The sequence below is a fragment of the Neofelis nebulosa genome, chromosome 12 (assembly GCF_028018385.1).
Source record: "Neofelis nebulosa isolate mNeoNeb1 chromosome 12, mNeoNeb1.pri, whole genome shotgun sequence".
NCBI classification, from domain to species: domain Eukaryota; kingdom Metazoa; phylum Chordata; class Mammalia; order Carnivora; family Felidae; genus Neofelis; species Neofelis nebulosa.
In genome coordinates, this window is record NC_080793.1 from 37,058,591 (window position 1) to 37,085,166 (window position 26,576).

Here is a 26,576-nt window from a genome sequence, read left to right on the forward strand (position 1 = left end):
GCAACTGTGGCGCCCCTGCCTTTTCATCTTCTTATTGGTGTCTTTTGATGAGCAAAATTTTAAAATTTTAAGTATTTATTTTATTTAGCTAAAATATTTTATTGGGATGTAAGTTACAAAGAATATAATGCACAGATCTTGAGAGTTCAGTAAGTTTTGAAAATTGTATTCACCCCTGTAATCAAAGCCCCAAACAAGATATAGAATATTTCTATCACCTCATAGAGTTCCCTTATGCCCACCTCCAGCCAATTTCCTCTTCCAAAGGCAATAACTTTCTGATCTTTATCCTCATAGATTATTTTTACCTATTCTTGGATTTCATATATATGGAATCATAAAGCCTTTATTTTGTATTGGGCTTTTTTTATTCAACATAAGACTCATCCATATTTTGGGGTTTATCAGTAGTTTGGCCTTTTCCCTTGCTGTATACTATTCCATTGTTCGGATACACCATGTGTTTTCATTCCCTTCCTGATATACATTTTATTTATTTTTCCCCAAATTCTGGGTTCTTATGAATAAGGTTGCTATATAAGTCTTTTTTGGAATTAGATTTTCATGTCTCTTGGGTAAATGCTTTAGAATGGGATTGCTGGGTCATGGACTTGACACTGCAAGGAAACTCTTCAAAGGTCTTAAACCATCTTATACTCCAAGCAGGGAAGTATGAGAGCTCCACCTGCTTCACATATTGTCACTCAAAAAAACCCCTTTTTTTTAATGTTTATTTTTGAGAGAGCGAGAGAACGAGAGAGCAGGGTAGGGGCAAAGAGAAAGGGAGACACAATCCAAAGCAGGCTCCAGGCTCCAAGCTGACAGGGCAGAGCCCGACCCAGGGCTCAAACTCACAAACTGTGAGATCATGACCTGAGCTGAAGTCAGACACTTAACCAACTGAGCCACCCAGGTGCCCCGACTGTTAATCTTTTAATTTTAGCTATTCTAGTGGGTATGAGGAGGGATCTCACTGAGGTTTTAATTTGCATTTTGCATAAATAGTGACAAAGAACTTTTTCATATACTTAAATGGCTATTTTGATGTCTTGTTTGCTGAAAGACCCTTGATATTTTTTTGCCCATTTTTCAAATTGGGCTATTTGATTTTTTATTATGAGGTTGTAGGAGTTATTTATATATTTTGGTTACAAGTCCTTTGTCAAATGTGTGTGAGTGTGTACATGTGATACACTGAATATTTTCTCTCAGATTGTGGCTTGCCTTTTCAAATTTTAAATGGTGTGTTTTGGTGAACAAGTGTTTACAGTTGAACCTTAACTCATTAATTTTTTTCTATTATAATTGGTATATTTTGTCTCCTGTCTATAAAATCTTTGCCTGCAGCCAGATTAAGATAATCTCCTATGTTTTCTTTTAGAAACTTTGTATTTTCAGCTTTTATATTGTGTTCTATGACCCCATCTTAAATTAATTTTTGTGTACAGTGTAAGATAGAGGTTGAGGTTCTTTTTTTTCTCATAAACATATTCAACTGTTCCAGCATTGTTTGTTGAAGAGATGTTTCTCTTTGCATTGAATTGCCTGGCTGCCTTGGTTGAAAATCAATTTACTGTGTGTGAGTCTATTCTTGATTCTCTGTTTTGTCCTACTGATCTATTTGCCCAAACTTATGCCAATTTACATTGCTTTAATTTTTGTTGCTTTATAATAAGTCTTGAAGTCAGGTACTATAAGCTCTCCAAATCTGTTATTTTTTTGAAATTTCTTTTAGCTATTCTAGGTCCTTCGTATTTTCATTTGAATTTCAGAATTAGCCCGGAAATTTCTATTTTAAAAAGCCTCTTGGGGGGCACCTGGGTGGCTCAGTCGGTTAAGCATCTGACATCGGCTCAGGTCATGATCTTTCGGTTCACGAGTATGAGCCCCATGTCAGGCTCTGTGCTAACAGCTCAGAGCCTGGAGCCTGCCTCAGATTCTGTGTCTCTCTCTCTTTCTGCTTCTCCCCTGCTAGCACTCTGTCTCTCTCTCAAACATAAATAAACGTTAAAAAAAAATATTTAAAAAATTAAAAAAAAAAAGCCTGTTGGAATTTTGATTGGGATTGCACTGAATCTAGAGGTCAGTTTCAGGAGAATTAACAACAATATTGAGTCTTTCTAATCCATGAACATGGTAGCTCTCTCCATTTATTTACTGTCTTTAATTTCTTTCTGCAAAGTTTTCTGGTTTTCAATGTATAGTTCCTACATATTTTTTTGTCAAATTTATCCTAAGTATTTCATGTTTTTTGATGCAATTGTATGAATTTGTATTTTTAAAATAAATTTCATTTTCCAGTTGTTTGTTGTTAACATACAGGAATACAATTGGCTTTTTTTTCTTAAATGTTTATTTTTGAGAGAGAGCGAGTAGGGGAGGGGCAGGGAGAGAGGGGGACAGAGGATCTGCAGCAGGCTCCAGGCTCCGTGCTGTCAGCACAGAGCCCGACGCAGGGCTGGAACCCACAAATTGCGAGATCATGACCTGAGCTGAAGTCGGACGTTCAACCGACTGAGCCACCAAGCGCCCCTATAATTGGCTTTCGTATGTTAACCTTGTATCCTGTGACTTTGTTAAATTCAAGGATTTAAGGAGAGTTTGTTTGGAGATTTTGGGGCATCTCCTTTTGTGGTTCCCACTTTTCTGGGGTCTTCTACTCCCAGCAGTCCCAAGCTCTGATCTCCAACTCCTCTGCCCAAGACTGCTGCTTTTTGCATGAACTCTTTATGCCAGGCAAGGAGACAGAGAGTGCCCATGAAGGGAAAACTGGATATGTGGCTCTCATGCAGTGTGGTTTCTACCCCTCCTGCTTTTGGTCCTTCTCTAATGACTTCAAAACAATAGTTTTTTAATATTTTGTACAGAGTTCACAATTGGTACTTGTAGAAGTATTAGTCTGATACAAACTACTCCACCATCCCCACAAGCTAGAACTATGTGTCTAAGTTTAAATTTAAACATTTCATAGATTTCAAATTTCCTCAATCTCTAAGCCAAGTCCTTATTGGCTAACACTCTATTACCAGCTGTAAAGATATCTCAATTTTCTTATTCAAAATAATATTCTGAATACTTTTAAAAGAATGGGATTTGTGTTAGTTTGAACCTTCTTCTGGCCCAAATGATTGACTTTTTTCCTCTTTGCCCTCCTGATCTCCAGGCTGCAGCTCACAGAACCAGCTCCCTCTTGTTTAGAAACTCTCTCTGGCTTCTCTGATATGATGTTCTCTAGGCTTTTGGATGCCTTTTTGTTTTCTTCACTGCTTGTTCAGCCATTCAGTTTCGGGCCCTTGTTTTTCTGACCATACTTGATACCCAAGAAAATACAAGTAGGTAAGAAAACATTTTTGCATGAAATAGGGAATTCACTGAGTGAGACCTTCAACCACCCTGGAGGTCCTTCAAAGTAAACTGTTCACAAGAGGGCATTTGGATGGCCAAATTGTTCACAGTGATTTATTCTTCAATAAATTGCTTCTACTGGTTTTGTAGTAGAAGGGAGTGGGTAAGATTGGTAGACTGAAGGCAGAGAAGATTCTTTGAACTCTAGATGCTTTAAGTATCTCTAGTCTAGTCTAGTCTAGTCTTGAAGTGCTTCCTTTCTTAGAGGTGATGTATCAGATGAGTTATATAGCATTTAAAGATGAAATAAAGAAATGCTACTTCCTTTTAACTTAGCATCCAAGTAAAAATGAGAGTAAAGTGGTCTTTTCAATTACTTAAAAACAAGATAATTAATGATAAAATACTTCTATTCCATGTATAATAATTTGCTCCTACCTGTTGTTAAAATTAGTACAGTAAGTAAGATTTCTACAGCCCAACTGGCAAGGTTCCCGAACATCTGCTAAACAGGTCAACATGGACACTTCCACTGGATTGTATTCACAAAAGCGATCAAACTCTTGCCAACTCTGTGTATTGCCCCAGCTCATGCTATAAAGTTTAGTGCACAGTTCCCTAAAACAAAGGCACAAATATAGAAACACAGGTGAGCCAAGTGAATACATAGTTTAGAATATGAACAAGAAAAAAGTACAAAAAACAAAAGACTAAAATTTATCCCCTAGAATTTAGAGCCATAAGCAGAACTTTTCCATGAAAATGTTAGCCTTCTTTTATTACCCATCTCTTTCCTTTATGCCATGGTTGCTACAAAGCTCAGTGCTAAAGGTAATGTTTAATTATATTTGTACATCTTTATTCTTGGCATAATTATCTCTTGCATTTCTGATCCCTCTTTTACCTTTCACGTAAGATAAGGCATACAGTTTTTCCTCCACAAAGATATATTCCCCTATATTTATATTTATTTACTTCCTATAAATAAAGTAAAACTGTGTAGTAAAACTGTGACAAGGTCCTCAGACCTAAGAAGCTTTACAGACTTAGGGTTCACTAGTTTCTCCCTGAAAAATTATCCCAAAGTCATTTATCTTCCTTAAGATACACCCAGATAGTCTACATGTAAAGGCTTATGAATTCCAAAGCTTCTATATACTATTGTAGTTAATACATGACAATCTTATTTGTAGTACTTGATGATTACAAAGCAACTTGACTACATGCATATAACTAAAATAATATTAGCACCATTTCTCAAGTGCCTTCAAATTAGTTTAATTTTTAAAATTTATAAATGTAATAAAAATGTAAAAAAACATAATATAAAATTTAATACTACCAAAATACAAAGTCATTAAGTAAAAATTCTCCACTCCTGGGGCGCCCGGGTGGCTCAGTCGGTTAAGCGGCCGACTTCGGCTCAGGTCGTGATCTCACGGTTCGTGAGTTCCAGCCCCGCGTCAGGCTCTGTGCTGACAGCTCAGAGGAGCCTGGGGCCTGTTTCAGATTCTGTGTCTCCCTCTCTCTGACCCTCCCCTGTTCATGCTCTGTCTCTCCCTGTCTCAAGAATAAATAAAATGTTAAAAAAAAAAAAAGTTTAAAAAAAAAAAAAAATTCTCCACTCCTGCCACATTTTATTTGACTCTCATTATTAAACCTTTGAGGAGGATGTCTTTACTTTTATAAGTTTGTTCATTCATTCTACTGATTTTTACTGAGTGCCTATTTTGTGTTAGACCCTGTTCAAGGCACTGGATATTCAGTGGTAAATAAGAGAGACGGGTCCCTGCTCTCAATGGAGCTTATACATCATAGAGATAAAGAAGGTGGGATCAAGTTATATTAGGTACTTTGAGCTGGGAACCAGTCCTTTCTCTAGCCCTTAACTTTCTCTATGACCTTGGATAGACTGTTTAATAACATCGCAGAATTAGTTTTCTATATATAAGCAAGAATTACACAAACTGACACCATAAGATGTCATAAACTGACATCATAAGGTGATACAATCATAATGTTTCACGAAGAGGAAATAAGATGGAAATAAACCACAAAACCGTACATCAAGGTAAGGCAGGGCAAAGTGTTTTTCAGTGAAGTTCTTCTAGGATAACACAGAGATTCCAATCTCCAATGGCTTTAGGGCATAAACTCTTTTAAAGACATTCAAGGAATTACTCAGCATCCCTCTCATAAATATATTTATTAGTGCAATCCAATTTCCTTAATTACAGGACCAAATTAACTTCTCTTTAAGATCTTCTGTTAATTTTCTTTGGATATTTTCCAGTTTTTTAAAATATCTTTGGTAAAGTTTGATGAGCTACTCTAGGCACAATTTTTGCTAAAGGTCCATTCCATTTAGAAACCACAGAAAAGACTGTTTCATTCCTGGTAGATGATATTAATTTCAGGATGTTCTAGTAATATATACTTCTTTTTCACCTAAAATCTCCCTAATAAAGCAAACTTCTATTTCACCGGTGTTCTACCACGACCTTAGTAATCTCCATTTATTCTTGTCTCTAGATTGTTTCTTCCATCTTATATTTGCGTTAATTTTTTATCCCTAAGTGTATCATCCAAATGAATGCTAATACACTGCTATCTACCTTTGTGTATGAGTGCCAATCCAGATCATTCACCAATATATGCAAAAGGTTGGTTAATGTTCAAAGTTTCATAATTTAACAAAGAGAAATATGCCTTAGACGTCAGATCAAAACATCTTCTAAACTGTAAGCTTACTTGATGATAGCCTTGAGGGTAGAATCCAAATTGCACCATCTTTAAATATTTATTATCCTGCCAATGCTAATCCTCTATACCCCCAAACACAGTTCTTTTAGCACTTGCTGTTCAAAAACAATGTTTTCTATAAACAACACTCAATAAATATTTGCTAGATGAAAGAGTTTGTATCTTCTCAACTCCTGAGTTTATATCTTCTCAACTCCTGCGAGAATATAACATTCATTTGCTAGCACTTAAAATCACGAATTAAAATGCTATTTTCTACTGGTTTTAATAAAGGAAAATGAGATACTGACCTACATGTTGAAGTGTTTGCTTTAGAACAACAATGCAATTTAGCCCCATCAAGGCCCGTAGAGGGAGGAGGATGTAGAGTGACTCCAGGGTGAACAGATTGTGAGCTTTCGAGAAAACACTGCCAAAGAGGATCCTGAGGCAAAGGCTGAGTTTTACAACCCTCGATGAGGCCATCAACAATCTCCATTTCTGTTTTCTTAGACATCAGAATTCTCTTGCAGGCATTTTGGCAAGCATGGTCTTCAGCTCTGTCACAGCAATATAAACCTACGTTTTCAGGATACATGTGGCTTAATTAGCTGATTTTATGTCACACGCTGCTCAGAACAGACGAACATGGTGGTGTACTGGAAACAATACCACTCAATCACATGTCAATATCTGCAGTACACAGGGCCTACCGAATTTTCCCTCCATTACTTTGCAGCATAGCAAATAGATACCTACGTGGACTAGCTATCTATTTCCAGAATTCACCACTGTCCCAGTCATGGGATCTTTGGCATCAATTCTACATAAATGAAAGGTCATCTCGTCTTCCACCTGAGAAGCCCTTACATGTAAAGTATCTTAAGTTCCTGGAAAAGGTACTATACATTAAACTGGAATTATTTCACCCTAGAAACAACTGCCTAAAAGGGATTACGTTCTTGGCAGAGTGAGAGAGGAATAATTTCAATAGCAAAAACCACGAACACCATATTTCATGACATTCTGGGATATAAAGCTCTTAGATATCTATACAAGTTAATCAATCTAAGTTGTAATTTAAATAATACAATAGCAAACTGTGACAAAATGTCAGTTTCCTTCTGCTTTTAATTTTCTACAAAGAATCAGAAAATAAAAGCACTTCCAATCAGATTACAGATTTCAGAAGGGGTTCTTTGAAGTAGTTTTCTCAGGTGTCTTTGACTTTTTAAGAAACGTATTCAGGCATACCTTCTTACAGCTTTCTTTTCCAGATTTCCTATGTATCAGTATAGACATTTGAGATGGTTGTTCTTCTACCCTTAAAACATCTTGCTGGTTTTTGTTTTTGTTTGTTTGTTTATACTTTGAGCTGCTACCACCTTAGCTCCAGCAGCACCTCTGTATAGCCTAAATGTCAATTTCTATAACTCTGCCTTTAAAATGAATGAAGATCATTTGTGGCAAATGCTTCATCCTCTGATATTCACCATACAGCCACACCACAGTACGTCGTAAGCTTTAGAGCTCTCCTTTAGATGCTGGACTCACAGGGCACATAGCACTGCTTCTGAGTTTACAAAAACAAGTCTTTCAGTATCCCAGTAGAAATCAAAACACTGGCATCCAGCTTATAAATCTTGTCTTTTGTCAGTTTGGTTAGTTAGTCAATTGTTTAAAGTTTGTTCATCTCTAAATAAAGAAGATGGATTATAGGATGTACAAAGCTGAGACTTTGAAGACCCGTAAGGTGCAGGTTCATTAGGAGGCCCTGATTTTCAAAAGTATCAGGATTTCTTCTCATTTTTATGATGCTTTTATTATAAAAGTAATAACTGCTCACCATAAAAATTCAAGCATCACAAAAACACATAATGTAGAATAGGTATATAACTAACCATATTATACAGTTAGTTCTACAACTTGCTTTTTTTTTTATTATGTCTTGGACTTTCTATATAAACATACTTTTTTATTTGGATTACATAGTATTTTTATTATACAGATATATAATTTATGTCATCAATTTTAATCAATACCCTATTGATGGGTATTTGAGTTATTTCTAATTTTTCTCCATTACCATCAGTGTTGTAGCAAACATCTTTGACGTGCGTAGATATATTTTTGCAAATTTATGAGTTTTCTTGAAGGAGAAATTCTAAGAAATGGGATTCCTAGATTAAAAGGTATGGTCATTTGATATTCTCAATTTCCCATCAAAATATCCATACCAATGAATTCTCCCATCCTCAGAAACAAAGAGTGCTTGCTTCCTCATACCATTGACAGCTCTATCTTCCTTGGTACCTTTCAGCTGTGACCATAATATCCAATCTGCCAAATCTAAACACCAAAGGAAGTCTGGTGTTTCCCAAATGACCGAGACTACAGATATCTACAAGAATTTACTTCCTTTTTACAAATTATTTTACCAAAGATTGAAACAAGAGAAATATATCAATTTTACTTACTATCTGTTGGGTTCCTCATTGGATAAGATTGGGTGTAATTGTTCACACAGTGTATTAATTGTGGACTAATAGAGGCACAATAGTTTTCCACTGCTTTGATCTGAGATGGGCCAGGAGAAGAGTCTGTTCGAAAGATGGCTTGACAGTATTCTCGGCAGTTTGTGTGATGGCCTGCATAACTGCAACAAACTGAGCCCACTGAGGGGGGAAAAAAGGAGAGGTTGTTGGAATGGAAACAGCTATTTGGTAACCATAAAGCATCATAATATTGATAGAACAATTCGCAACTTTTTGAATTGGAGAATAAAACCATGCCACAGAAGACAATTACTTTAAATCAGCACTACTTTCAGGATAGTATACTCCAAATAAGACATTTCGGAATAGGACATTCAGGTGCTCACTGGTACAAGGAAGTCTTATTTGTCAACTTAGAATCTGTATAGTCGAGTCTCGGCAGGAGCAGCACACCCCTGTGGGAGACTATGGAGACACGTGGAAGTATTTTTGGCTTTCATGATGACTTGGGGAGCTACTGCTAATATTTAGTGTATGGGGACCAGGGCTGTTTACTCTGCAATGTACAGGGCATTCTCACAGCACCAAAGCTGTCTCCAAAAATGCTAAGACTGCCCATGCTGAGAACCGCGGGCACAACTTCTTTCCATGTTAGACTCGTGGAGATTTATAAACAAAGCAAGGCAAACAAAGCCAAAATAAAACAAGACCCCTCCGGGGGGGTTTATAAAATAGGACCAGTAAAAACTAAGAGATATCAGGCTCATTTCATAAATTTGACAGTTATATAACTGTGTATCTTGAAAGAAATCTCAAAAGTTCTGTTCCATTTGAACATCTCCAAGAACATGCCTAAGTTGAAACAGTCTTTACCTCACAACTGATGTGAGCTGCTTTAATACTGAAAAGTAAACCCCGCATTTGAAATACATTTATGGATTTATGTATTTTTAGAAATCAAGGAGGAACTATCTCAGGTATCTGGGGAGAGCTGGATGTGTGGCTAGGGGTACAGATGTGGGATTTAAACTGGAGAAGAAAAAGAGACCCTCACAGGAGAGGTTAGGGGGTCTGTGGAGGGCTTAAGGGAACCAAGGTGGAGATATGGCAGGAAAACAGGTAAGAGAAAGGCAGGTAGGAAATCTCTGATAATTATTAGAGGTCGTGGGGGAAAGAGAATCAGGTTTCTGGTGAATTCCACAGACCAGGGAATGAGCAGGGAATCCAAGCAACTTCCAGAAATGATGACAATGATAAAACTATACACAAATTAAACTAGGGCTGAACTGATGCAGGATAGGCCTTGGTTTCCTACACCAGGAAACAATTTCATAATTACTGTGCCACCTGTTTTTAACTTGTAATTACTACTTACTGTGCTCACTGCTGAACTGTTCAATTTCAACACAAAGAATAATTAATGGCTACATTTATCACTGTTAACCTTAGTGAGGATAAACTGAGGGATGGGGGAATACTGAGGACAGAAGAGATAAGTGAGAATAAGCCAAGGATGCCCATCTTCTGATTCCTCCGTGAGGCTGGCTTCCTCACTAGTGTGGGAGGACAAAGATTATGTGCGACACTATCTGGGAAACTGTGAATTAAGCCCTAGTTTGCAAGGGTTAGAAGATAAAGTGCAGCCAGCTAACGTTTCTTATTATACTTTGATAAACCAAACTGCCAAACTAATCCAAACAACTCTTCTGTTCCTCAGCTGTGTTTTCCCAGCTGTAACCGCTCTCACTACTCCCTTTACCTGTGATGCCCTTCTTCCCATCTGCACTGTTCATATCTTGTCCATCCTTCAAGGCCCAGCTCAGCTACCAACTCCATGAAGCCACCTCTAAAACCCTGGCAGGGGGTGCCTGGGTGGCTCAGTCGGTTGGGCGGCTGATTTCGGCTTGGGTCATGATCTCATGGCTCGGCTCGTTTGAGCCCCGCGTTGGGCTCTGTGCCGACAGCTCAGAGCCTGAAGCCTGCTCTGGGGGATTGTGTCCCCCTCTCTCTCTACCCCACCCCCGCTGGCACTCTGTCTCAAAGGTAAATAAACATAAAAAAAATTTTTTTTTTTTTAAACTGAGAACAAACTGAGGGTTGATGGGGGTGGGAGGGAGGGGAGGGTGGGGGGATGGGTATTGAGGAGGGCACCTTTTGGGATGAGCACTGGGTGTTGTATGGAAACCAACTTGACAATAAATTTCATATATTGGAAAAAAAAATTTTTTTTTAAACCCTGGCAGGATGTGATCCCTCCTTCCTCTGAACTCTTGCAGCAATTTTATCAGTGCCACTATCCCATATCTTCCATGTTCTAGAGTTTTTTTGTGCACAGATTGTGTCCTCACGTGCATGTATGTCTGCACAGAGCAAGCAGTCAGTAAACATCTGCTGAGTGAACTGAGAGGAAGCCTTCAGCAAGTGCTACATTGTATGACCTGGGAATGCTTAATTTCTGTAAGTAATCCTATTTATTCAAGGGGAGCATGATATTCCCATCTAACAGCAGTATCTGCTTTGCAAATCTGCATTTAAGACATGGCAATTGTCATAATTCATGAATGGCCTGGACACCCTAGAGGAAAGAGCCTATGAGAACACTGATGGGCTTTTAGGCAGCTTACTAACAGCCCACATCATAATGCCAGGTCTTGGCAATATTTATAACAGCTAAATCATATTCTGTAAACTGTTTTTGCTCCTTGGACTGCTCATATAACCATTGACAAAATACTTACTTTCATTTCTGCTAATGCAACTGAAAAGAGCATTCTGCAAATTAAAGAAAAACAAACAAATTAACCACCACGCAGAATTTCTAATTTTATTCCACTTTATGGTTACATGGAAATCAGAATATCAAACTATTTAATTCTTCTCCAAATCCAAAGCTGAAGATGAAGAAACTGAGATGGCATCCTGGTGAAAAAAGAAACCACCATCTAACACATACTGGGGGTCAAGATCCTCATCCTGAGCCATAAGCTGATCATGTTATAGCAAACCATGTTTATGTAAAGCTGTACCTGTGTATGTGGGGGTAACCTACAATGTATTAATCTCAATTATCTCTTGCAGTATATAAAAGGGCTCCCAGAAGATAATATAATAAAAGGTATTTAGGGAAACAGAGATTTCATGTAACTGCTGCATTTTAGAGTTGAAACGTGCTTAGAGAGCATCCCTAATTGTTCTCAAACATGGCCATGCACTAGAATCACCTGGGCTTCCTAGGCCTTACTCTACACTTACAGAATCGGAATCTGGGAATGAACCACAGAAATCTACATATTAAGGCTTCCAAGATTATTCTTATGTAATTATTGAATCACTATATTGTACTCCTGAAACTAATATTAACACTGTTTGTTAATTTTACTAGAATTAAAATAAAAAATAAAAAGATGATTCTTACGTAGTCACCCTGGGATGTTGGGGTATCTCTCTACCATTTTAAAGATGAACAAACCGTTTCCTCATCAGAGGGGAAACTGCCCCAGGTTACAGAGCAAGTCAAAAGCAGATAATGAGAATAGAATTAGTATTTCTAGAGTTCTTAGATCACTGTTCAGAAAATATCACACTATGTTAAAGTCACCGTAAGAAAAATAAGAGGTAAAACAAGACGAAAACAAAAAACTCCTTGTTCAAAGCCATTTGGATATTTAGAGCTTACGGGCTATGATTAATATCTCTTACAAGTAAAAGAATGAATTCCTAAAAGAAATAATATAGGCATAAATAAAAGGTAGATGGAAATCAAGTGCTCTTACAGTTGAATAGAGATGACTTTGGCTTTTAGTTGTAGCTAAACCATAAGCCGGCTATGTGATCTGGACTTTTAAAAGGACCAGCTTTACTGACATTTAAAATCTACCTTCAAGGATCCATCTATGCAGTTGTGTGAAGCTGTACTACATTCATTTTCTCCACTAAATAATATTCTACTGTAGAAATAAACCATACTCTATCCATTTAAAACAAAAACAAAACAAAAACCCAGGCCTCACAGATAAGGGCTAATGAATTGGATCGTATGACTTCTTTCTGCTAGGGCTCTCATCAAGCAATATGAGGGGTGAAAATAAACATTCTTGGTGTTCTTTAATACTCATTTCTAGATCTCTCTTCATCTATTTTTCTTTGTTTGACTTTTCAACTGCCTGTTACAGATAGCCATCTATTTTGGTCGTGGTTTTAGGAACACTTTCCATAAAATGATCTAAATCAATATTAAAAAGCAATCTGCTACTGACTTTCCAGCCCCCTTTGATTCTCATTGTCTTTCTTTTTCTAATAAACTGGTTGTTCTTTTGGGCTTGGCTGTCTTGACCTTGTACTTGAAGGCGTACATTTATTATCTTGGTGGCCATCCTGAGTCGCATGGCCTGGTCTCCAGTTTTGATATTCTTCCAATTACTCACACAAGTCTCCAGAGCAGTGGTTCTCAACTAAGGGTGATTTGCTTCTCAGGGGACATTTGGCAGTATCTGGAGACATTTTTCGTTGTCATAACTGGAGGAGCAGCATGTGCTATTGGGATCTAATGGGTAGAGGAGTCCAGAGATGCTGTAAACATCCTACGGTGCGCATGGCAGCTCCCTGACAACAATAACAAACAACAGCCCAAAATATCAATAGTGCCAAGGTTCGGACACCCTGTTCTAAAGACTTCCAAATTTGTTCAAGCTGGAATTTTGGAAATTTGACCTTCCAAATAAAAGAAGTATCACTGAGTTGACGTGTAGATCACTTCACTTTAGAGAGATACTAAAGGAAGGACACAAAACCTGAAAAATGTCAGCGATCACCTAATTCAACCCCTTATTTGACCAAAGCCAGTGATGGAGGCCTAAAAAGGAGAACTCTAGCTTTTACCCACAAATGGGTTGGCAGACTATGGCACACAGGCCAAATCTTGCCTGCTGCCTACTTTTGTAAATGAAGTTTTATTGGAACAGTCACACCCATTTGTTTACATACTGTATATGGCTACTTGATACTACAATGGTAGAGTTGAACAGACAGAGGCCACACAAACTGCAAGCCTGAAATATTTGAGATCTGACCCTTTACAGAAAAAGTTTGCCAACCCCTGATGTAGGAGGGCACAACTGTCTCCCTCCATGGCACAACCAGTCTTCAGAAATGTTCCCTAATCACCTCTCATTTCTCTTAATGTTCATTGATAGACCTTTCAAGGATAGATTTACCTTAATTTATCAAACTAAAAACATTCATATTTCAACACGGCAGTACCTTTGGTATTGATGCCATTTTTACATCTCTATTTTTATCTTTATTAATTTTAAGGTTTTAAAGAATGGTCCTTCATTTAAATATATCAGTTTTTGAAGAATTCATCAATTCTCTGTTGCTTACTTCATACTCAGGATTTCAAACTCTGATCATATCCCTCTCTTTAATAAAGGATTCTTAACCTTAGGATACCTTAGCTAACTATATCTATTATATGAACTATAAGGAACTCTACCTTTTCACTGCTTAAACTATTGCTGATTAGTTTGAAAGGTCTTAAGACACACATAATGAGTTACACCATTAACTTATAATTTCTTCATCTCTTAAGACATTTCTTAACTCCTGGAAATGTCTGGTCGCCATCTGGTGGCAAAGGAGGTAACTGAGGCTTTATACTAAAGTATGGAGCCTCTTCTGACCTTTTGCCACCAATACTATACCCACTGTGCCTCCATAGATCAGCTCCCCCGCTCCGTTCATCTTACTCTAGAATAGATAAAAATTACAGTGTTACCAAGATGAAGATCTACCACAACCTCAGAGACCCAAGAACACAGGCGGATCCCAAGAGATCTGCAAATCCAAAAGCCTTCACTATCCAGCTGGAGACAGATGTACACAGCAAACAAAGGGCAGAGCCAGGGCTACAACCCAGACTGCTCTCTCATGACACTATACCGTAAGAAGACTGGATTCTTCTTTTGAATGAGGCCAGTGCAAGGTTGCATTTACGTCCACAGAATAATATCTTTTCAACAGTCTCCTTTTTTAGAATCAGCACATTAAACTGTGGGGAAAACAATCATTTCTTGAGGGTAATATTATTTCCCTTAAAGATACTTGATCATGAAATCTTTCCTCGGGTAGCTACTTCCAGTTCTCTGCCCTACTCTTGCTGGTTTTGAGAGAACTGCAGCAAGCCCTTCCACCCAGCGTTGGGTTGCCCAGAGGGCAAACCCGGCAGAAAAACTAAAATACAAAGTAAAATCAAAGTAAAGCAAACCATATGTGATCCTTCAAGCCACACTGACCCTCCTTTAGGTGAAGAGCCATTGGGTGCATCTGGGAGGTAGACTTTCCTGGTCAAATCACTTGTTCAGAAGTTGGGTCCGTGGATCTATTTTCTGTCCCGGCCACACACACTTTTCCATTTCTGGGACTCCTTTCTAACATTTCTCCATTTGCCCACTCATCTCAATCCTTTCCCTGGCCACCACCCTTCTGCTTCTGGTTCTCCCAGCTCCCTCCCCATCCTCACCAATGATGAGGATGATGAAAACAAAACAAACACTGACCACATGAATCTTGGAAAGAAAGAAAGAAAGAAAGAAAGAAAGAAAGAAAGAAAGAAAGAAAGAAAGAAAGAAAGAAAGAAGAGAGAGAGAGAGAGAGAGAGAGAGAGAGAGAGAGAGAAAGAAAGAAAGAAAGAAAGAAAGAAAGAAAGAAAGAAAGAAAGAAAGAAAGAAAGAAAGTAAGTTTGACTTTAGAAGTTTTAGTTACTTCTGGACAAAGACCCAAAAGAGAACATTTTATAAACTGTTACTTAAGAGTCTCTGGGAGGGAGGGGAAAGTGGGTGATGGGCATTGAGGAGGGCACCTGTTGGGATGAGCACTGGGTGTTGTATGGAAACCAATTTGACAGCAAATTTCATATATAAAATAAAGAAAGAAAAAAAGAAAGATTAAAAAAAAACATAACCTGTTATTTAATGTTCCCTATTCCCAAGGCTACTAGTTAAAAGTAAAGGAGCTGCTTTATTCCTAAGGCCTCAAAAATAAAATGTTTCTTTTTCATAAATGGACTGAAATTTCTCCCACTTTGAAGTTTTGCATTTCGTATGAAGAATCTAGCTCATCAAATGCTAAGTTGGAGATATTAAATAAGTGACCTTTATTTTATTTTAAGTAAGCTCTATGCCCAATGTGGGACTTGAACTCACAACCCAAAGACCAAGGGTTGCATGCTCTACACACTGAGCTAGGCAGGCACCCCTCCATAATTGCCCTTTAAAAACAAACATGTTTTTAAACCTCTACAAGATGTTTTTTCCTTGTTGTGGACACTATGGCTTTTTAGTCAAAAAGTTTAAGCGACTAGATTATGTAAAGGATTTAATAGCATGATATGAATATCGCTAAACAAGTGATTCTTCAATTTCTTCAGCCTCCCAAATAGTAAATATCATTTTAAGAGTTGGCTAAAAACAAACACCCACAACTAAAATAAGATTAATAGGTCTAGACTGCTCAAAGAAATTTGCTCATTATCACCAGAGCATCCAACCAACTGGAAGCAAATTCAAGGGCAAGTAATATCTGCAGTGTAACACAAGATCTAGAACAGAACTCAGCACAGAGTGTTTGTGGTAGAGTGACTGTAATGATAGCCCCAGTTCTTCACATTTCCCCCTATCTCTCTCTCTCACATTAACTTTGGACTTAGCCATGTGGTTTTTTTGGTCAAGTGGATAGTAGCAAGCTTGAAGCAAGCAGAGGCCTGCACAGACACTTGCATCTTTCCACTCCCTCTCTTGGGCCCCTGTCATCACCACGGGAAACATGACTGAGAGGGCTAGAAGACACACATGGAGGAGAGCTGAGCTGACTTAGCTAAGAGCATCCTAAGTCAGCTAGGCTCACGCTGACCTGCAAGCTTGATTGTAGATGCATGAGTGAGCCCAGCCCAAATCAGCTAAGCTTGCTTGGCCAGGTCAGAACTGCCTACCTGGACTGTAGAGTCATAAGAAATGATAAACTGTTATTGTTTCAGGCTATGGAGTTTTTGGACGGTCTGATTCACATTATTGCGATAACAGACAGAGTATTCAGTGTTTTCTGGACTCATTCAGAGATTGCCTAACTCACTGACATTTATACAAAGTTTCCACATAAAATTGCTATTTACTCTGAGACAAAGAACCTTGTGTAACTCAGCTGTCCAGAATGGCAAAATTTCTGTTAAAAAATTCTATCTATAAAAATACTAACTGTATAGCACCTATCCGCAGGCAACAAATTTCTGTTCACCCTTTAAATCTTACCTGCTCTGTGAAGACTTTCCCATTACACTGGGCATTGTCTGTTTGTTTTCTTCAGGCTCTAATGTGTCTTGTACAGACTTTTGGCAATGTACTTGTCTCACTGTACTGTAATGACCTATTTGTCTCTTCCCACGGACTAGGCTATGAGCTTCTTGCAGACAGTGGCTAAATCCTTTCACCTTGTGCCCTGAGAACAGTGCCTGAGACACATTAAGTGTCCCAGTGCAGTGAAGGTTGAGTGAATGAATGACAGACGCAAAGACAACTGAAAGGTGGATTCTGCCCCAGGAACTGAAGGGTTGAGTATTAAAAAGTGACCTGTAAACAAAGAATTATACTATAAGGTGACAAATGCTATAATCAAGCATGTAAAGTAAAGGGGAAGTAGCAGTCAATTTTATGTGTGTAGAGGTAACAAGGCTGGGCAGGGAAGGTTTTTCAAGAACCGTCTAAGCCAGAATTTAAGGCAAAGGTTGTTGCCAGTTGGACAGGGAGTACTGGTGTGCTAGGACCAACTTTTGCAGGGCTTGGGGTGGAGGGAAAGTCCTGATTTGTAGTATTTACTGATGTTTGTGGTGAAAATACGCCCCATCATGGCTGATTTCAGGTTAAAAACTGGCTGGCAAAATTCCTGAATATTTAACAAGCAGTTTTCTCTAGCTAGTAGGAGCTGGCTCCAGCATACCACTGGAGGGGGTAATAGGATGGATTCAGGGAGAGGGAATTCTAGGTAGCACAAACAGGTTGTCCAACTACAAGTAACAATCTGGGAAATCACAAGAAGCATACTACTGAAGTGTAAAGGAGAAGAGTCAGCAGTTAGATGGAGAAAAGCTTAGTTTACCAGGCTGAGGAACATGAACTATATCCCATAGGTGAGCCATTGAAGGGTTTTAAGTAAGGGAGTGACATGACCATATCTGGTCTTTAAAGAGATCATCTTAGGAGAAGTGGAGAGAGTAAATAAGAGGAGAAATTAGATAGGAAAGCTAGTTTGGCAGCTACTGTAGTCCAGAAAAGGGGTATAGGGGCCTGAGCTGAGGCAGTAACCAAGGATCTGGAAAGGAGACTGACTTAAGATGTATTTTGGAGGTAAATCTTCAGGGCTTGATAACCAATTATTTGTGGGAGGTGGTGAGAAAGAGGAAAGAGTAGATGATACCTCTTAGGCTTTTAGTTTATGTGTCTGGGAGCACTATACTGGAATAACCAAACAGGAAATATAAGAAAAAAATGGTAAGTTTTTGTTCTGGATGCATGTGTGTGTGTGTGTGTGTGTGTGTGTGTGTGTGCACGCGCACGTGCACGTATGTCCTATGTAGCAGTGGGGTGGAGGGAAGGATGGAAAGTAACAATCAGTTCGGCTGATTTGAAATGCGAGTTGAACATCAAAAGTATCCATATCCAATAGTGATTCAAGAACTCAGAGAAAGAGGTTAGCAAAGAAGATTCTAGAATTGTCATCATATTGGGGCAATTAAAGCTATGGAAGTAGATGAGATTGCCTAGGGAGAAAAACCTGGCCATTTAGATTAGACCAGGTCACAATCTAATCAAACTCCAATTTCCCTTTGGGATGATCTCATTCATGTGACTTCTGAGAAGAAAGGATAAGAGAGGAAATATTCTAGCACAGAGACTGAATAAGAGTTATTCCCTTCTAATACAAAATATGACCAAAAAAAACCCCACATACAAATGGAACATAATGAAGGTTTTATATATCTTAAGCCAGTACTGCAGGACCTAATAGGTTTCGCTCTTTTTGGAGCTCATCAGCTGCAGGTAACGGCTCATGTTGACTCTGATACAGGGTATCAGTATAGCATTCTGTCATTTACAAGCCTCCCATTCACAGTCTTCTATTACTATATTCTGCCAATTCTTGGGGTTTCCTTAGAACTAACTAAAAGAAGCTTTACATTTAGGTCCTGAAGGCTTTGATGGGGCAAAGTACCACATTCTTTTTGCTAAATCCCCCAAAGCTGACTATCAACAGCCTAGACTGTCGTCCGCCATGCAAGATGGTCTACTCTACTCTTAAAGCACTGTAGAACAGATCCAATCACATAAGGCGTGGCAGGCCTCAAGCTGTCCAGAGAATCCTGCTGGCCCTGACATCCCTGCCTTATCTCTAAATTTTTAGGGCTATTTCTTCATCCCTTTCCTTTATGCTTCTGGTAGTAAATCTAGAATCAAGGTTAATTTGAGAGAAAAAGGAACAAAGTAAAATTAATACGTAGAAATCTTTAAAGCAGAATATTTTATTGTGACATTTCCTGAGAATACACTGTACAGCCTGTGTAGGCATACATAAATATGTACTAAACACTGGCATCCAGGGATGTGACAAACTATCATTTGTGCTACGGAGATGGAGGAAAACTATCTATATTTACTTTTATAAGCACAAATATTTCTAGTGACTTTAGGAACTGAGTGGCTGCAGTACAGGAAGTTACAATGAGACTTTTTATTGTACACCATTTTTAGTTTTGAACATGTGAATATTCAAAAAATAAAAATTAACACATATCTGCACCTTTCTCTTACACACTGAGCTGTGTGTTGACAGGATGGTGCTGACAGAAATGGCTCTGAAACTCACAAGGCTGGCCATCTTTGTTTTTGTGATTCTTAGAGCCTCTTTTTAATATCTCCTCAGTCTTAATTTTATCTTCGCATTCTCACAGAACCAGAGCCCCAGGACAGAACGTTATTTTAGTTTTGTTTAGCAACTGTTTAGTTTAAAACTTAAATGCCTTAAGGTTAAAAAAAAAAAGCGAGTCCTCACAAAAATACCTCCTACTTTCTTTCATAGTTTCTCACCTTCTTAATGAAGTAACATCAAATAATGGACAAAAAAAAAATCTAGAAAGAAAGGAGAGAATTGAAAATGATATTTCTAAAAAGAATATAAAGAAAAGTACAGAGAAGGATCTGTGAAAGGAAGAAACAAGTAAAAATGTGAAAGTCTGATGACAAATTTGTATCACTGTATTTCAGTGGCTCATGCAGCAAATGGAAAGGTATTCATATTTATGACCATTATGTTAAAAGAATGGCAGTAAAGCCTGACATAAAGGTATGAAATAGATTTATGAACCCAAAACTAAAGTTTGTCTCATCACTCTATAGCCATTGCCAACTCTCTGGAAATTCATCACCCTCACATTGCCTTAATGTTTATCTTAATCAAGAAATAACTATGAACAACAAAAAAATTTTAATCACCATTTTGGTGGCTAGAAGAAAATATTTTCAGCCAACTTGCAGACAGAGACTATGTAAAAAAAATATACCAGATGTCTCACATCTCGCAGAAAGCATGAATTAGTCTGCAATTTGGTTCTAATGAGGCAGTGTGCACTAGTGCGGCTGTACCGATGGGTTACAGCCAGCATCTGTTCTGTTGGTGCCTCGGTCATTCCAGTTGTTGAATATTTTGAATGTCAGCCCTGGTTCCAGTATCACACATCTATGAATCCACGTGGCCTAATACTTCTAGGTGAGCCAAAGGCCCAGGCCTGTGAAAATGCATGGAAAACCTAGAACTAAGCATGCCCATGACACTTGAACATGTCTTTGTCAGAGTTATCAAGCCACTGGTTGATACTGGTGGCTCTAATAAAATGTGTGATTCTGAAAATAGTACTCTTAATTACTGAAAGAAGTACTCTTTCTTAGGTTTGGGTCAGAAAGAGAACTGCAGAGTTGGGAGATTAGCCAAATCTCCCATCCATTGCAGAAATCCCTTCCATGATATGTGTGTGAATCCAGTAAGCCTTTGCTTGAACATTTCCATTGACAGGAAGTTAGTTCTCTTTTTCTTGGAACATCTCATTCCAATACTCTTACACAGGTAGGGTCCTCCTAATCGATTTCTGGATCCTTCTCTTGCAGTTCCCTAAAAAAATAATTTTCAAAAAGCAGCTCTCTAGTTTTTTGAACACTTTCTCTTTTATTGAGGTTTTTTTCACTCTCAAGATTCAAGGGTTACGTCATGGTTGATTTGGGCATGATCATTCTTCCTCTCTTTAGTCCTGTATTCACTACCTCTGAGATACGGGTTTTTACATTTAAAAACACCTAACACTCAATACCCCTCCATTTCTTTAAACTCCTTTCCCAACATAATAGGCTCTTGTTACTGTTACTTGTTACTTATTTAAAAACTGAATACATCATTTATTATTGTTTTTTATAATCTGTATTTTAATTTAGCCACTTTGTATTTTCATCATTCTCCCATTATCTTTTGCATCTCAAAAAAGACATTTTACAACTTCCTTTAGAGAAGGACTTCTAGAAAGGATCCAGTAATAGCAATTCTTTGTTTTGCTGTCTGAGAAGACCTTCATTTTGCCCTCTTTCTTGAAAAATATTTTTACTGGATATGGAATTCTAGGTTGATTAATTACTTTCTTTCAGAACAGTTTAGGTATCATTCCACTGCATCTGGCTTCCTCTGTTGCTATTGAGAAATCAGCTGTTAGTCTCCTTTGAAGGCAAAGTCTTTTTTTTTTTCTGACTGCTTTTAAGATCTTTGGCTATGAGGTATGTCTGTAATATATGCATTTTTTCCCCCCTTTTAATCCTGCTGGGGATTTGTTGGGCTTCATTAAATATTGCCTCTGCCCCATATTCTCTTTTCTTCTAGTATTCCAATTAGGACATTTTATCTCCCACAACCCTTAAACTCTCTTTCAGTCTGTCCTTCTATGCTGCCTGTCCATACAATTTCTTTGGGTCTACCTCCCAATTCACAAACAATTTTTTTTTTTTTTTTTTACTATTTCCCTGAATATTATCTCCTCTATTCAACCCACCATAACAAATGCTATTGATGGATTCTGCCTTCAAATCTCTGAGTTATTCCTGAATACTTGGTTCTACTGTTATCATCCTAGTTTTGTGCCTTATCTACTTTTAGCTAAGTTAGAGGGGTCTGGGGGATCTAAAACTTAGCATGCACACAACTAAGGCTTTAGCTTTCTAAAATATGGACTTGTTACTTTGGCCTATTACAGAATCTTCATCATCCCCCTCTACTTCGTGATGACCTGAGCCCTAAAATATCATCTTTCCAGGATCTGGTCTGATTTTTGCCTATCCAAGCACAGATTCACAGCCCTAAATAGGCCCGTTTTCTTTCTGTCCCCTGCACAAGCCATGTACATTTTTGCTACCGTGCTTTTGATCCACAGTCTTTTTACCAAAATATACCAAACGTGCTCACTCTGCTTTCTGATTTGTGTGGACAGTATATATTTTAATTTTTCACTCAGTTAGATATAATTCTTTAGTAAGAAGTAAGTAGCTTAACTAGAATTCAGAATTAGGTATAACTCCAAAGTTTATGCTCTTTCTAATATATAGCACTACCCCTCGGTATTCAATAAATGGTGTTTCGCATAAGAAACTAGATGCTATAAAATCAGACATAACAATGCTTTACATTTAACTGGTTTATCTTAGCTTGGTTGGAACAAAACAGAATTTTAAATGGCATTAAAGTTTTTTTAACTTTATGCATATAAGTAAATTTCTCAGGAAATCTGCTCAAATAAAATTACTCGTTCTCTGAATCTCTCTAATCAAACTATACAACCTACTTCAGGGTAAATGCTAACTCCTAAAATTGCTAGCCTAAAGGAATAGCTCACATATCCGGAAGTTCACTCCAAGGACCACTCCAGTGTCAAGGAAAAAATATTAAAAGCCTAATTTTATAAATTATTCTTACGGTGATAAACAACCAATCCCGTTAAAACAGGTTGCACTACACCAAACTTACCCAATTCACTTTATAACAAATAGTCATTATCTTTAGGCTAGATTTTAATAATCATGAGAGTGACTGTTATTTGGGGTTTATAATACAGAACCCTCCTTCTGCATTAAAGTGCTCGTCTCTCTTTGATTTCTAAGTAATACATAAGAAATCAAATTGTCTTGAATTATCTTTAATCATTTATAGGGTCAGTTTTAATGGATTTATATTACATATGTATATTTCTTATATATATTATAGTACATATATGTATTTTACATATATATTTTACACATGTGTGTATATATATATACATATATATATGTATATATATATACACATATATACACACATGTGTAAAAGAACCCTCTCGGCATAGATTTTTTGAAAATAGTTGCTTAATTCTAGGCCAGTAAGGGAAGATAGACTGGAAAAGTAAACTATCCTTAGTATTTCTCTCATAGGACAGAACTTATCTCTCTTACCTTTCCTGTCCCGTCCTTCATCAACACATACTGGCAGACTTCCTAGGGCAATGCAGAAATCCAGACAAGAGAAGGAAGCACACTAAAATAATGGAGGACAGGCTACAGAAGATGGACAGTGTCAGACATCATGTGGGAGAAAAGAAGGAATTATCACAGTTAGCCACTTTGTTCAAGAGAAACTAATACTAGTTATTTTAAAGGTAGAGAGATAAGAAAAAAAAAGAAAGCTCTTTTATTTCTTTGCAGCAAGGCTCCTTTTCATAAGAACAGAGGAGAGTTGCAATTAATTTGGAAATTTGTCTTCAGAGAAACAGATATAACTTAGCAAACAGTACAAAGGGACAAATGGTAAGATTTTTCCAATTTAAAAATATTAATCAAGAGATATAATTATAGGCATTGAGAAAAGAAAAAAAAGAACTATAATCTAGAAGCTGTCAAGAGACCTGTTCTTCTCCAAGAGAATACAGACTATTAAAAGCAATAGGAATCCCAATGTTTATAGGTAAAATGATGAATGAGGAATATGCATGTAAGTATCCTTAACGGTATGGTCTTACGCTATGTAAAACAATAATGTCACATTTAACAATGGACTTCTAGAAACTGAAGGAAGTAGTCCAATGAGGAGCTTTTTCACATCAGGGACAATCTTCTGTACATATTTGCATGACATGAAATACCTCCTCTACCTCCTCCCTAGGAACTGACCCATCTGCATACCACAGTGCTTGAAATACCACCATTGGGAGACAAGAATCCTTCAGATTTAATACAGCCTTTGTAATTTACTACTTTTTTCCACCAAATGCGAGAGCTGCAAAAGTTTGAAGCTACTCACACTGGCAGTGTGATTTTATTTCTACCAATTAGAGACAGTTAATAAAGACGGATACCTGCATGGATCAAGGCATAGGAAAGGGGGCAAAAGAGGATATGGAACTTCAGAAAAACTATTTTACACTTGGGTATAACCAGTTGCTGTTATGAATACAATATAGGTTAAAGCCTCTGTATATGTGATTTAGACATTTCTCGAAAAATATTTTTTTAACTTTAAGATTTTATTTTTAACTCATGTATAGTTAACAGGGCATTTCTTTAAAATTAATGTTCAATTTTGACAAGTCAATTAAAGTCATGACATTTCTAAACAAGGTAAATGATAAGGCTACATTTTGTCAATAAGGCTATATTTTCTGTAAAGTAAAAGGTAATTTATGTAAGAATAAATTCATTTTGAAAATTTAAGTGATTTTTATCAATTCTGATACTATCTGAATTGGTCTATCCAAAGTTGTTAAATCAAATGCATACCTCATATTCTTTTCTGCAAACTTTGGAAATATCATTTTTTGAAGATGCCTAAAAGATAACAAATTTCTCCATTAATTTATTACACATGCTATTCAACACAGGACAAAAAGAACACAATATATGTTACTTGGTTTGGTATTCTTTACTTCATCAAGAAAAACCTTATGCTCTAATATTTAAAAGTTCCTAAAATACAACAAACAAATTTCATCCAAGTTCTTTAAAATAAACATCAGCCCCAGAACCTACCCGATATGCTAAAGCTTTGCTCTTTTATGGCTTTAATCTCACATAATAACAGGGTCCTTTTGTTATTTCAGAAACTAGATAACTTTGAAGAAAATGTAAATCAGAGAATTTTTTTTCTTAGTTGAAATCCACTCTGTAGCAAATTTTCTTGTGAAGCTCTGCCAGGGCATTTATATTTTGCTTTTTCTTTAACCCTTCATATCCTAAATTCTCCTACTGACTTACGAGCCAATTTCCTCAGCAAAGATCCATATGCAATGGAGGGGGCAACTAAAGAGGAAAAGGCTTTGTCAGGCAATTAACAAAAGTAATTTTTATGTAATTCTCTTTATGCACCCTCCCACCCCCCATCCATTACAGTTCAAGCCTCTGCAACTCAGCTTCACCTCAATGGCTGGAGGACAGCAGCAGATCACTACACTGTACACTGCTCAAAGAGTGTTGCTCAGGCTAAACAGCACAGTGGTCTGTATGAAAGTAAAGGTGACACCATGTCTCATGTACTCTGGTCCAGAAACCAGTCACTAGAAGAAGAAAGTAAGAGAAGGCTCTCCAGCTGTGATTTCAGGTCCATCTAAATTTCCCACTTAAATCTACTCTCACCGCTTGGGAGTATGAGGAGCTAGGAGACCAGTTCTCCCACAGCACTCTGAGGAGCCACTATGAAAATATACACAGTGAGGAAGAACTCAACTTGAATTGGACCAGAGATCTATCAGATCAAAGAGAAGTCACAGTTCACCGTAGGAGTCATGCTCACCTCAGGAGCAGAGAAGGGATAAAAGAACATGCCCAGGGTAAACCCATGATGAAAGAGAGAACGGAAGATGAAAGCGAAATAAGCCAGCTGTGTCATCTGCTCTCATCCAAGCATACTCTAAATTTACACAACCATTCGGAGTCACTCAGCACTGACTAAGCATGACCACAGGAAAGTACAAAAGGCCTCGGCTCCTGTAATGTTCTTTCTTTGCAGGGCAGAGAAAAGTTAAGAAAGAATAAGAGAAGGTTGAGTGTCTTACATGCAGCAGCCACAAATGAGAAAGCAGCAAGTCTAAAAGGAAGTGGTCTACGTAAGAAATGTTAATTTGTAGTTTTTATGGGTCACCCCTCCAAAGGTATGAGGTGGGCAAGGTCCAAGACATAGACACAGCTAATACTCAAACTGTATCCCATGCTGCTCACGAGCCTGATTGCCATGTTACCTGCTTGCATGCCTGTCGACACTCCAAGGTAATAGCCAGTTCACAGCAGCCTAAGCCAACCCAGCCATCAGACTTCTTAAACACACCTTAAAAACAAAAAGTTCAAATGTTTTGGTCATAAGGAGTAAGAAACACAAATGGCATGCCCAATTGGTTCGTGGATACCAGTAAAAGTCAAAGCAGGTGTCTACAGGAAAACTAGCTCAGATAACAAGGCCTCGAAATTATTAAGGCCCTCCTCCCCTGCTTACTCCCAATGCTGCCAGTCTTCTCAGAGGCCCTTACAGCATAATTACCAGGTGCTCTGTTTTTTTTTCACTCTTCCCTCTGCCCACCCTAAACTCTCTTTAGACCACTCTCCCTCTTGGGTAAACAGCATCTCTACAGGACACACAGGTTAAGGAAAATAAGGAGAGTGAATCAGAGGCAAAGACTGTGAATCAGAGGCAAAGATTCCAATTTAACTTAACATGCAAACAAAAAGGGCATAAGGATTATTGTACTCAAAATATTAAGTAACTAGAATAGTGTAAAACCTATGATGCTGTTTAGAAATTGATACTTATTGAACAGAAAAATACATCTTCTGTGGGTAAGAATGGACTTTGGTGGGTACACTTAATTATGGGGCAAAATGACTACTCTGTCGCAGTTTATAC

General features: G+C 37.7%; 1 protein-coding gene across 2 annotated transcripts in view; it reads right to left on the bottom strand.

Moving 5' to 3' along the window:
- Positions 1-26,576, bottom strand: part of RECK (reversion inducing cysteine rich protein with kazal motifs) — an 81,092-nt gene that overhangs the window by 35,416 nt on the left and 19,100 nt on the right. Inside the window, exons 5-10 of one of the 2 annotated variants that reach the window (XM_058694924.1) lie at positions 25,918-26,003; positions 24,464-24,511; positions 11,321-11,354; positions 8,565-8,762; positions 6,399-6,666; positions 3,784-3,963 (exon numbers count right to left, since the gene is read on the bottom strand). In XM_058694924.1, the coding sequence (XP_058550907.1) occupies positions 3,784-3,963; positions 6,399-6,666; positions 8,565-8,762; positions 11,321-11,354; positions 24,464-24,511; positions 25,918-26,003 (814 nt within the window). Of the gene's footprint in view, positions 1-3,783; positions 3,964-6,398; positions 6,667-8,564; positions 8,763-11,320; positions 11,355-23,143; positions 23,246-24,463; positions 24,512-25,917; positions 26,004-26,576 lie in introns of those variants that run through there. The other variant, XM_058694925.1, reaches the window with a different exon arrangement.